Below are 11881 nucleotides of genomic sequence, written 5' to 3'. Positions count from 1 at the left end.
TTTCCAAGTTGGAAATTCCAATAACTAATCTATTAGCTACTAGCATTCTACTACTAATGTCTCCGTGGTGATTTCACTAAATGAGTGATCTTGTAAGACTTTGTTAAGACTTATAAACTGAACTTTATTGCTTTTAATGGGGAAGAAAGGGTGTGAAGACCCCAAACTTGCATTTTCACTAATTTCCAGGCTCACTAATCTAGTATTGGTTTTGACTGTCAGTAATGTAGTGAGTGAGAGATCCTTTTCTGCATTGAAGTGAATCAAAACATCGAAGAGCACCATGGAGCAGGCTCGGCTAAATAATCTTCTAATATTTCACATATATAAAGATGTTGAAAGAGATACAGAATCAGTTATGAAATATTTGTGTCATCGACACATTGACAGAACTAGAGCTATTGCAATAAATAAGTAATAGCTCTTGTTCTGTTAATGTTCCTTACAGAAATTTGTAGTGTCATGAGTTTTATATTGGTCGTTGAATAAAGAAAACGTTTTGCCTACTATGAACCATAAAAAATATATTTATATAGATTTTGATGCTTACGATTGATTGCCTTTATGCATACTTTGAGGGTTATTGATGCTTAAAAGGTCTAGAGCTTCGGGGTGCTGCCTCGAACCCCGTTGGGAGCTGCCACCCCCCCAGGTGTTCATAACGAGTTGCCTAACATTTACAGTTCCACTTTGCAACCAGGGAATATTGTTTAAAAGTTAGAATGGTAAGTGTTGTATACAGTATATTATAATATGTAAAAATAAATTTTCTGCCCAAAGACTTCTTTATTACTCGGGCAATGTCGGGTAGTACAGCTCATGGTTAATAGCAGTCAATTAGCTTTCTATCACACTAATGTAATACAACCCCAGTATGACCATCTATCTTATCTATGAGTAACTGATTGCATTAACTCACTTACTTAACACTGTCTATTCAGTGTCTTTGCAAGTCATGTAAGTATTGAATTGCTTTAAGTAATAAGCATATATTAGAGTAGTAAACTATAATCATCATCTCTTTAATATGAGCAATAATTACTATCTTAACTGTGCAAATTAATGATCATTCTCATGGCTGATGTTATTGTTCTGTCAATCACTACGAGTGACTAGCACAAAAAATGGGCGTGGCCTAAACGCTCCTTGATGGCACCGGAAACGCTAGGGTAGTTATCACTCTAGGGGGAGATAACTCTATGGGTACATGCACTAAAACTGGTGTTACTAAAATACTAAGCGCTCTAGCGGAGTACTACAGTCGTTTCTATATCCACATCTTGTTGTATATTTACAAATACATAACTACGACAATCCAATGTAGCTCCGCATGTAGTGGTGAGAAGACCTAGGCAGAACTGCATAACTCAATATTTTCACTGTTCACAATCACTGCAGTGGAAGAGGCTTAGAGAAAAATAGCATATATTTACATACAAAAACACAAAATATAGACTAAAGATGCTGCAAAATATCATCCATGAAGTATCAACTGAAACCACCATACAAAGTTTTTTGTATTCAGCAATTTATTTCTGGCGAATTAGCAATAGAAATATTCAGAAGATATGTGAGCGAGTGTTTGAACTTGTCTCGCATGCTCTATGATACAAGACTAAAAACTGAGGCCGTGAGACGGAGACTTCTGCAAACTAGATGATCGCACCAACTGAAAAATATGCTTCTATTTAGCCGTTAGAATGAGTGCAACAATGAAGCCATAGAGACCCAAAACCTCCGCAAAGATGAGTATCAGTATCATGCCGACAAATAGCCTACAACAGAGTAATATATGCAATAGAGTGATGCCAGCAATAGAGTTATGCCAGCATTAGAGATATGCCTACAATAGAGTAATACCTCCAATAGAGTAATACCTACAACAGAGTCATACCTACAACAGCGTAATACCTACAATAGAGTAATACCTACAATAGCGTAATACCTACAACGGAGTAATACCTACAATACAGTAATGCCTACAATAGAGTAATACCTACAATAGAGTAATACCTACAATAGAGTAATACCTACAATAGAGTAATACCTACAATAGAGTAATACCTACAATAGAGTAACATCTACAGTAGAGTAATACCTACAATAGAGTAATACCTACAATAGAGTAATACCTACAATAGTAGAGTAATACCTACAATAGAGTAATACCTACAATGGAGTCACACCTACAATAGAGTAACACCTACAATAGAGTAATACCTACAATAGAGTAATACCTACAATAGCGCAATACCTACAATAGCGTAATACCTACAATAGAGTAATACATACAATAGAGTAATACCTACAATAGAGTAATACCTACAATAGAGTAATACCTACAATAAAGTAATACCTACAATAGAGTAATACCTACAATAGAGTAATACCTACAATAGAGTAATACCTACAATAGAGTAATACCTACAATAGAGTAATACCTACAATAGAGCAATACCTACAATAGAGTAATACCTACAATAGCGTAATACCTACAACGGAGTAATACCTACAATACAGTAATACCTACAATAGAGGAATACCTACAATAGAGTAATACCTACAATAGAGTAACACCTACAATAGAGTAACACCTACAATAGAGTAATACCTACAATAGAGTAATACCTACAATAGAGTAATACCTACAATAGAGCAATACCTACAATAGAGTAATACCTACAATAGCATAATACCTACAACGGAGTAATACCTACAATACAGTAATACCTACAATAGAGGAATACCTACAATACCTACAATAGAGGAATACCTACAATAGAGTAATACCTACAATAGAGTAACACCTACAATAGAGTAACACCTACAATAGAGTAACACCTACAATAGAGTAATATCTACAACAGAGTAATACCTACAATAGAGTAATACCTACAATAGAGTAACACCTACAATAGAGTAATACCTACAATAGAGTAATACCTCCAACAGAGTGATTCGATTGGTAACAGATGTTATGATAAAAAAAGAGATTCAAGTCTTACAGCTCCGCCGGAACAGTTTATTTGAGAGATTTCATAAAACTAACAAACGATTTACAGTCACATCTGGTCAGTATAAGCAATTAAAGCAGTTTTGAAGTTCTTTCCTTGTAGTGTGACACTTAGCAATACTTAATCCCGAAAAAACAGTTTTGTTTTGTTCTAGTAACTTAACTTGCGTGTTTAAACATTCATTCATTATCAAGGCTATATGATACAGAGTATTGATTAACATCTCTATTACATTTACTAGAAAATAGAAGCAAATTTGAAGACTGCAATAGTTTTTTTTTAAAAACAACATTTGATTAATATGAACAAGTTTCTTACAGTGTGAAAAAATTGTTATAAAAATTCATGACAGCGGATTGTCATAAAACGCAAATGCTTTGTTCTAAAAATATCGTAAGCATATGCTAGTCTTTGGAACGCTTAATTGCTTATCCGAATTGTTTACCTAGGTTGCTGAGCAGTCCCCCTGACTCCCGAGTCTCCAACAATTCCAATAGCATAACCGGCAGCCAGGCCTGCAATTCCTACGCTTAAACCTGCACCTAAATGGGCAAAACTCCTAAAATAGAATTCACAATTGGTTAATGATAATTTTCACAGTACCTAGTGAAATCAAAATCATACAAACTACAGGCCAACTGTGCTATTTTATGTATCTTGCTAGATTTATTGATGCTCCATAGTAATTCCAACAATATAGCTCAATACAATTGTATTATATTGTATAATATAATACAATATAACTATATAGCAAACATAACCGTTTGACAGCCTTTCACCTCCCTAGCAGCAGAGTTGATGGAGCACACAATTAGCAGCAACCTTCAGTAGGCTATGCCAAACTTAGTCTAGTTACATTTTGCCCGAAAAAAATAACGCGTCGCTTCAAATTCTCTTGTCTGAATGTTGACTAACTGGATTGTTTCATTTTATTCGCATGAATCATAAACAGTCTGAAATTAGTAATTATGAAGAGAAAAAACACGTGTAAATATTTTAACAATTATTTAGCTATGAAGATAGTGATGCAGGCCCCAATGCGCAATAGGTGCTGGGCCTGAAAGTCAGCAAGCAAGCCCCAGGGTGAGCTATTCCAGATTATCCAACAGATATTTTTTCGGTGCTACTCTAAATTTAGCAATACATCTTATCTTTCTGAGATAAGCAGGAAGTCCATCACTACAGAAACACCACCAAAAGGATATGTACACAGAAGCTCAGATTATCATGCTTTGACAAACTTTGGCAATATATCAGGTGTAGTGCATGCTAGTTCTTGTTTATGAACACACTATTTACCATAACAACAGAAAATTTAACCAAACTTAGTTGATATAGTTTAATACATAATAAGAATGTGCAGTTTAAAAAAACTAGTGATTGTTAAATCTGCTTCCGTGTTGCTGGTTAACTTAAGGCTATAAATAGGCCCAGAAACATCGTAATGTAATTGTTAGCACTTAAAGGGCTCAGCGCTACCTTGCGTTAGGTTTCGTCTAAGAGATTTAATAATTATTAGATAAGTGTGCAACAAATGAATTATGAACTGAGAAAAGGGAAAATACTCGAAGATAGTCAGGGTCACATTTTATATCACCTTTTTAAACTAATGAAACTAGTTAAATATGGTATCCTATTAAAAAACTCACATATAAAGAGTGTAGCCGGTATCTGTAACGTTGTTCGTTATTACAGCAGCAACTACGAGCCCGTATATGCCAATAATTCCAGCCATCACCACAGGAATTACACTCCGCATGATTAAATCTGGCCTCATTACAGCCATTGAGGCTATTCCGGTACCAGACTTTGCAGTGCCATAAGCTGCACCCATTGCTACAAAATATGCAACAGTAAACACAACTGCTTTCACGTTAACAATACTTCTAAGTTTAAATTGGGAGCCTAAAATGATCAGAAATTTGTACAAAACGACTTACCACTTAACGCAACAGCAGTTGTAGCTCCCAAAGACCCAAAAAATGGAGCATATATTGGAGCTTCGTCAATTGTAGCCATTTTATTATATTTTAAAATGTATCAACACCTATAACGCGAGTTTGCTATATTTTTTACAAGTTTACTTATTAACAAAAACTCTCCTATGATCATGTGACCTGTCAATGTCAACCGGAACCGATGTCTTTTAACCGATTCTCGGCGGTAAACAGGGGGATATGAGAGCGTCCGCGTCTTGCTAAAACAACGGATTTTGTCTAAGAACAAAATGGCGGCTTCCAGTGGGTGTTCGCTCATGGCTTCTCAAGCGCAAATCTTGATACCTAAGCGCTTTTTTTGTTGCACGCAGTGGTTGTATAAAAAGGCCAAACGTGCGCCAAAATATGTTGCATGGTCTAAAATAGTTACTGATCGAGAAATTGAGTGTATTGATTCTGGCAAGCCACGGACAGGCTCAGAATATGGACCTCTTACTGACAAGCCAGATTGGTCTTTTGCCGATGGACGACCTGGGTATGCTTGCTCTGGTCAAGTGCGTCGCAGAAAAATGCAACATGAACTAGCTACTAGTGTTTGTGATACTCATCAAGAACTTGAAAGGGTCCGTCTAAAGGCTTCATCCTACACGGCGATTGGTCTTCCAGCAGCTCGCACAAATGCCTCGGAGGAAGCATCGAGTTTAACAGGGAGAGGTGGTGAGGTCTGAACAACGTAACAAGTGAATGCAAGTTTTGCATTTAAAGGTATGTCTAACATCATATTTAACCAAATTTGCCACATTAGAGACGTGCAATTTATATCATGGATTATAAAATTTTTAATTCACAGGTCAGCTTTTAAGGACAAGTCTTGCTCAGAGACAGCTGAGATTTTTAACACATTTTTCCAAAGCGTATTTTCAAAAACAGACCACAGGCCTACTTTTTATAGTGATGGGGTAGCAAAAAGTCAGATAGTTGTTTCTAAAGATGGTGTCATAGTAATGTTGAAAGGTCTTAAAGATGGCAAAGCTCCGGGCCCAGATGGCTTGACAAAAAACGATCTTAGTATTGATATAAATAATACCGCTGAAATTTTAACACTAATTTTTCAATACTCTTTGGATACTGGAGTTTTGCCAGACATCTGGAAAACTGCAAATATTGTACCAATTTTTAAAAAATGGAACAAAGAGCTCCCTGGAAATTTTAGACCGGTGTCTTTAACATGTATATCATGCAAACTTTTAGAGCATATTATTCTTAGCAATATAAGCCCAATACTTGAGGAGTTTTTAAGCCCTGACCAACATGGGTTCAGGAGAGGACTCTCCTGTGCTACTCAGCTTGTTTCTACATCAAATGAAATAATGGCGGCTGTTGATAATGAAACATCAGTACATGCAGCAGTCTTGGATTTTTCCAAGGCTTTTGATAAAGTCTCCCATGGTCTGTTAATTGACAAATTGCTTCGTACTACAATTGACAAGTCAATAATCAAATGGATAGAAAATTTTTTGTTTGATCGATTTCAGAGAGTGGTTATCCAAGGAAGTAACTCAAGCTTTTTGGCAGTTACATCCGGAGTCCCCCAGGGTTCTGTTTTGGGCCCTTCACTGTTTTTAGTTTATGTTAATGATATTGGAAGTTCTCTTCAACATTCTTCTATAAGCCTTTTTGCTGATGATGCTCTCTTATACTGTCCAATTACAACGCCTAGTGATACGCTTTTATTTCAGCAAGATCTTTTATCTCTTGAGCGATGGGCTAACACATGGAAAATGGAGTTTAATGTTAAAAAATGCCAGGTAGTTTTGTTTGGCTGGAAGCCACCAATCAACCAAGTTAATTTATCGTATACCCTTTATGGCGTACACTTGGAGATTGTGGAATCTTTTAAATACTTGGGAGTGAATGTCTCTAATGACTTTAAATGGGACATACACATAGATGGCATTACCTCTAGAGCATATCAAAGGTTAGGGATGTTGAGAAGAGTATTACACGGAGCACCCAGAAACGTCAAAAAAATTGCATATCTTAGTCTGTGCAGGCCCGTTTTGGAATTCGCTTGTGAGGTATGGGATCCATACCTCATAAAACATGAAACACAACTGGAAAATGTCCAGAGGCGCGCTGTGCGTTTTATTGCGGATCTTAAAGGAGTGGAAAGCGTAACTATGGCCAGAGACAAATTAGGGTTGGAATTGCTTAAGAACAGACGGAAGTCGGCTCGAATGGTTTTACTTATAAAAATTCTCTCCAGCGGTGTGCATGAGTCTTTAATCAATAATTTTAACAATATACACAATGACACACACTCACATCATACCAGATCGGTATCCAATGACGTACCTAGGGCTGTTCCAGCCAGCAAAACATTTTATCATAACAGTTTTTTACCGAGAACTTCTCGCGACCTACGAGGAAATTTTTAACGCACTTTTTATAGTCATGATTTTACTTACTTCGAATATTACTTGACTTTTATTGAAAACATTTGAACTAGATCTAGATACGTACATGATGGCCCTTTTTTCCTCGGGGATCGAGGTCTTAGGGTTCGATTGACCAAGACCAAGAAGACAGGTGTCCTTAGGCGGAATATTGCCGAGGCCGGGCCGTAGTCTACACACACAAAAAAACAACAAAGGTCAACGTAGTTATGAGCAAAAACAAAAGTATCCACCCAAATATCTCACCACTCCGATGGGCAGCACACACAAAAACTAAACCAATCGACAGAGCCACCCATCATGTCAAAATATTCCAAGTCATGTCTTGCACAACTCACCTTATGGTTTATCAAAACTTGTCCCAAAGTCCCTTTTAATTTGAGACTGTCCAATTGCTGTTTTAGAAATGGTCGCCGCTAGCCTAGCCTAACCTAACGTCTTAATTCAACATCTCAGTAACTATCAGGGCATTGCTGAGTGCTCCCGAACATTTTGATTCCCTCTTTTAGCGATGCCCCGATAGTTAAAGGTTGACTTGCAACAAAATTCACATTAACGTTATTTGATATGAAAAGATTCACCATGTCTTGCTCTGTTGTGTTGTAGGTGCAAAATATGTGGAAAGGTGATTACAAACTCTTAAAAGTTCAAAAACAAACAGAAAATCGCAGCCACACGAGACCGCCGTAGTTTGGATTCCCTTTCCAAAACGGCTCAAATGTGATGTAGTTGTGAGAGATGGTTTCTGTTTACACTTTCTTGCAACCTTATTCGTCGAAATATTTTCACAAATATACTTCACGCATTCAATAAAACTGCGTCTATTGTTCTTATGCGTCTGTTTTATCGTCATTGTAATGCTGTCGCTTTTAGCACTGATATCTTATAACTTACCGTACAAAATCGTTAAACTTTTTAACCTTAGCTCGAAGGAGTATATATCATTGTCTGATAATCATGACGAGCCTGTTGGTTACCTGTGATAATCGAAAAGTGCTGCAGAAATTATTTGCGAAGTATTGGGTCACATGATTAGATTACGGCTTGCCAATTAGACCAAACCGAAACAAAACTGTAAAGTAGCGAGCATCTATATTTGATACGGGGTCTTCGGTAAAACCCGAAGTGTTTGTCATAAACTAGTACTACGATAAGTTTTATATTGAGCTTTTTATTGGCCTTTCAATTCACGTGAGAACATACGTGACAAGACGATAACCAAATTTCGTGGCTACGTCATCGAAATAAAGAGATTCCAATCTACGGCGGCTTTTCGTTTTTGAGCTTTTAAGAGCTTGTAATCCCATCTCCACATATTTGGCACTTGCAACACAACAGAGTAAAACATGGTGAATCTTTTGATACCAAATAACTGTAATGTGAATTTTGTTGCGAGTCAACCTTTAAGTGAGATGTTGAATTAGGACGTTAGGCTAGGCTAGCGGCGACCATTTCTAAAACGGCAATTGGACAGTCTCAAATTAATAGGGACTTTGGGACAAGTTTTGTTAAACCATAAGGTGAGTTGTACAAGACATGACTTGAAACTTGTAATATTTTGACATGATGGGTGGCTCTGTCGATTGGTTTAGTTTTTGTGTGTGCTGCTTATCGGATTGGTGAGATATTTGAGTGGATACTTTTGTTTTTGCTCATAACTACGTGGACCTTTGTTGTTTTTTGTGTGTGTAGACTACGGCCCGGCTTCGGCAATATCCCGCTAAAGGACACCTGTGTTTTAATTAGTCGGAAGCAATTTGTTTCAGTGGATGGTGTTGAATCACATTTTGCGGTGTTCTCTCTGTGGTCCCTCAGGGATCAGTTTTGGGTCCGCTTCTGTTTCTTTTTTATGTGAATGATTTGCCAGGCAAAATAACATCGGAATGTCGTTTGTTTGCAGATGATGCCCTTGTGTACAATTTAAGAAGTGAAAGTGCAGTTTTAAACAAAGATTTAATTACTCTCGAGGAATGGTCTCGCATCTAGCAACTTTCTTTTAATTCTTCAAAGTGTTCAGTTCTTTCCATTGGAGAACTGAAATCTCAGCAAGACTACTATTTATATAATATAAAGTTAACAAATGTTGACTCTAATCTATATTTAAACGTTGAGCTGAGTAGTAAACTAAAATGGGATAAACACATAGATAAAATTACATCAAAAGCTGACAGACTAGTAGGAGTGTTACATAGAGTTCTTAAAACAGCTGACACTAAGACAAGATTAGTGGCGTACAAGACTACGATACGATCAGGCCTTGAATATGCTTGCCAGGTGTGGGGCCCACATTTAAAAAAGATATCAAGAAGATCGAGAAAATTCAAAGTAAATGTCTGAAATTTGTTTACCGCATAAGATCACCAGTATGCTTTTCACAATAAGGAAAAGCACTAACATGATATCGTTACAAGAACGTAGAAAAGATGCCCGAATAAAACTATATTGCAACGGTTGAGTTCTGGTGTTATTCAAAACACTTTTACTTTTCCCAATAACTCGCACGATACAAGACAAAACAGGGAATTGTACATACCATCTATGAAATCAGGGCAATACTTTCACTCCTTTTGGCAAAAAACAATTAGGGATCTTCGAGGGGATGTCGAGTGTGCAGATGTTTAGTTTCTTTGATTTAAGACCCGAGAGGTTTGTACATGTATATATGTAAACAAATATATAAAAAAAAACATTGAATAAAAAACGAAAAAAAAGGTTCTTGAAACTGAGTTCTCACGTCTTTTTGCCTTTAGAGGCTCTCAGTGAGAACAATCTGATCTGCATTAGTTTTAGCCTTTTCGATTGTGGCCTCAGCTAGTCTGCTCAGATCCAAGTCCCATGTATTTTGATATAGCAACAGACTGATTAACTAATCAATTCGGTGCTTAGTAGTTGGTGACGACTGATTTTGAATGGGAAAGGACAGATTATGATATATGTTGCGGCCTCAACTTGTTATGTTACATGGTTAAAACTTAATTCCGAAGACCGACCAACGTATCACATTTCCATAACTTTATAACATATTATAATATTACAATGTATAACATTTTGTTGTTAGTCACTTACACCTATCATTATCGATTTGATCAATACTTAAAGAATAGAGAAAGCATAATATTATTATGCTTTATTATTTATCTTGAGGTGTTGACTGATGTTCTAAAAAAGAATCAAGGAGATTGACTAACCAGAAGCTGAGATATAGCCAGCCAAACACAGGTCTACCAAATAACATAAGTGTTTTAGTAATTATCAATATATGACATATGAAATCGACTTGTGTGCCATTGGTCAATTAAGCCAACTAATGTGCTCTCCTATAACAATCACGGCGTTTTAATTGGTTTAATCCCTGGAAGTATAGAACAATCAAATTGGGCCTAACAATCATTGCTCTGAGAACTCCGAACCAGTCCCTCTGATGTGTAGATTAGTTTTAGCATAAAATAATTACACGCATCTATTATTTCGCAACATTCCGCTATCTTGCTAGTGCAGCTCAGTTTTGTCGTTCTCCTACTTAGCTTCCCTATTCAGACTCATCTTTAGCGTTGTTCAGATTTTTTTAACTATAGCTAATAAATGGAATCAATTAAATCAATCATCAATCTCGGTTATCACTTGGGATTTTCTACAAATTATATTAGTTACATCATTTATTCTATACGCAGTTATATTATTATTTTGTATAATATGCTTTATGATTATTATATTAATCATAAAAAATAATCATAGATAAGATAATAGATCAATAGAAAAATCAAATCAAAAGTTATCGTTTTCTTTTCTTACAGCAAAAGCAGCACGGTCAAGTTATTATTTTTAAGATTATGGCTGTAGTGAACTTACAGTCTGTTAATAGTGACGATAATCATGAGAATCGACTGAATGCTGCAGTAGATACACAGTAGAAAAATGATGAATGAACAAAAGTTCACATTCCCATTTCTTATTCTAAACGAACTGCAATCGCGGATGTCGCATATAGACTATACACGCGCCGTTCGTTGAACAGAGGATCTTCGGAGCATATCCGTGGAGATCGAGTTAACCTTTGAAGCACAATAGTCAAAATCTGCTCTTCTGTTTTGAAAAATCATGGCGAGGGGTTGTGGGCAAATGCCTTTACCACACAATGTTTGCTTGATTTTCCTGAGAAACCAGAGCTAGTCTGTAAATTATTTACTATTGCAAGAAGCGTTTCACATCTCGTAGCCAAAACAATCATTATACGTAACGGCGGTAAGGGTGCGCAACTCCGGCGCATGAACATTAAGTCGATTTCATATGTCACAGTTTTCGGGATTTTCGAAGGGTTTTCCTCTGATTCGTTATTAGGTAGACCTGTGTTTGGCTGGCTATATCTCAGCTTCTAGTGGGTCAATCTCCTTGATTCTTTTTTTAGAACATCAGTCAACACCTCAAGATAACTAATAAAGCATAATAATATTATGCTTTCTCTATTCTTTAATAT

The 11881-nt window shown here is 36.5% G+C and overlaps 2 protein-coding genes across 2 annotated transcripts in view; one reads left to right on the top strand and one right to left on the bottom strand.

Annotated features, from left to right (window-relative positions):
- Positions 1-11881, top strand: part of LOC137405864 (uncharacterized) — a 405083-nt gene that overhangs the window by 69861 nt on the left and 323341 nt on the right. The gene's annotated exons all lie outside the window — the stretch shown is intronic.
- On the bottom strand, positions 1409-5155 carry LOC137407392 (V-type proton ATPase 16 kDa proteolipid subunit c-like). The gene is made up of 4 exons (XM_068094037.1): positions 4955-5155; positions 4664-4850; positions 3460-3573; positions 1409-1775 (listed from the first exon to the last, which is right to left on the bottom strand). The coding sequence occupies exons 1-4, from the start codon at positions 5031-5033 to the stop codon at positions 1685-1687; spliced, it is 471 nt and encodes a 156-aa protein (XP_067950138.1). The 5' UTR covers positions 5034-5155; the 3' UTR covers positions 1409-1684.

The sequence above is a fragment of the Watersipora subatra genome, chromosome 10 (assembly GCF_963576615.1).
Source record: "Watersipora subatra chromosome 10, tzWatSuba1.1, whole genome shotgun sequence".
Classification (NCBI taxonomy): domain Eukaryota; kingdom Metazoa; phylum Bryozoa; class Gymnolaemata; order Cheilostomatida; family Watersiporidae; genus Watersipora; species Watersipora subatra.
This window is presented reverse-complemented; position numbering and strand designations above follow the sequence as displayed.

Coding starts and splice junctions, on each gene's coding strand:
- LOC137407392 (XM_068094037.1), bottom strand. CDS start 5,033: ATGGCTACAATTGACGAAGCTCCAATATATGCTCCATTTTTTGGGTCT. Junction 4,851..4,954: donor AACTGCTGTTGCGTTAAGTG/GTAAGTCGTTTT, acceptor CATATTTTGTAG/CAATGGGTGCAGCTTATGGC. Junction 3,574..4,663: donor ACCGGCTACACTCTTTATAT/GTGAGTTTTTTA, acceptor ATTCTATTTTAG/GAGTTTTGCCCATTTAGGTG.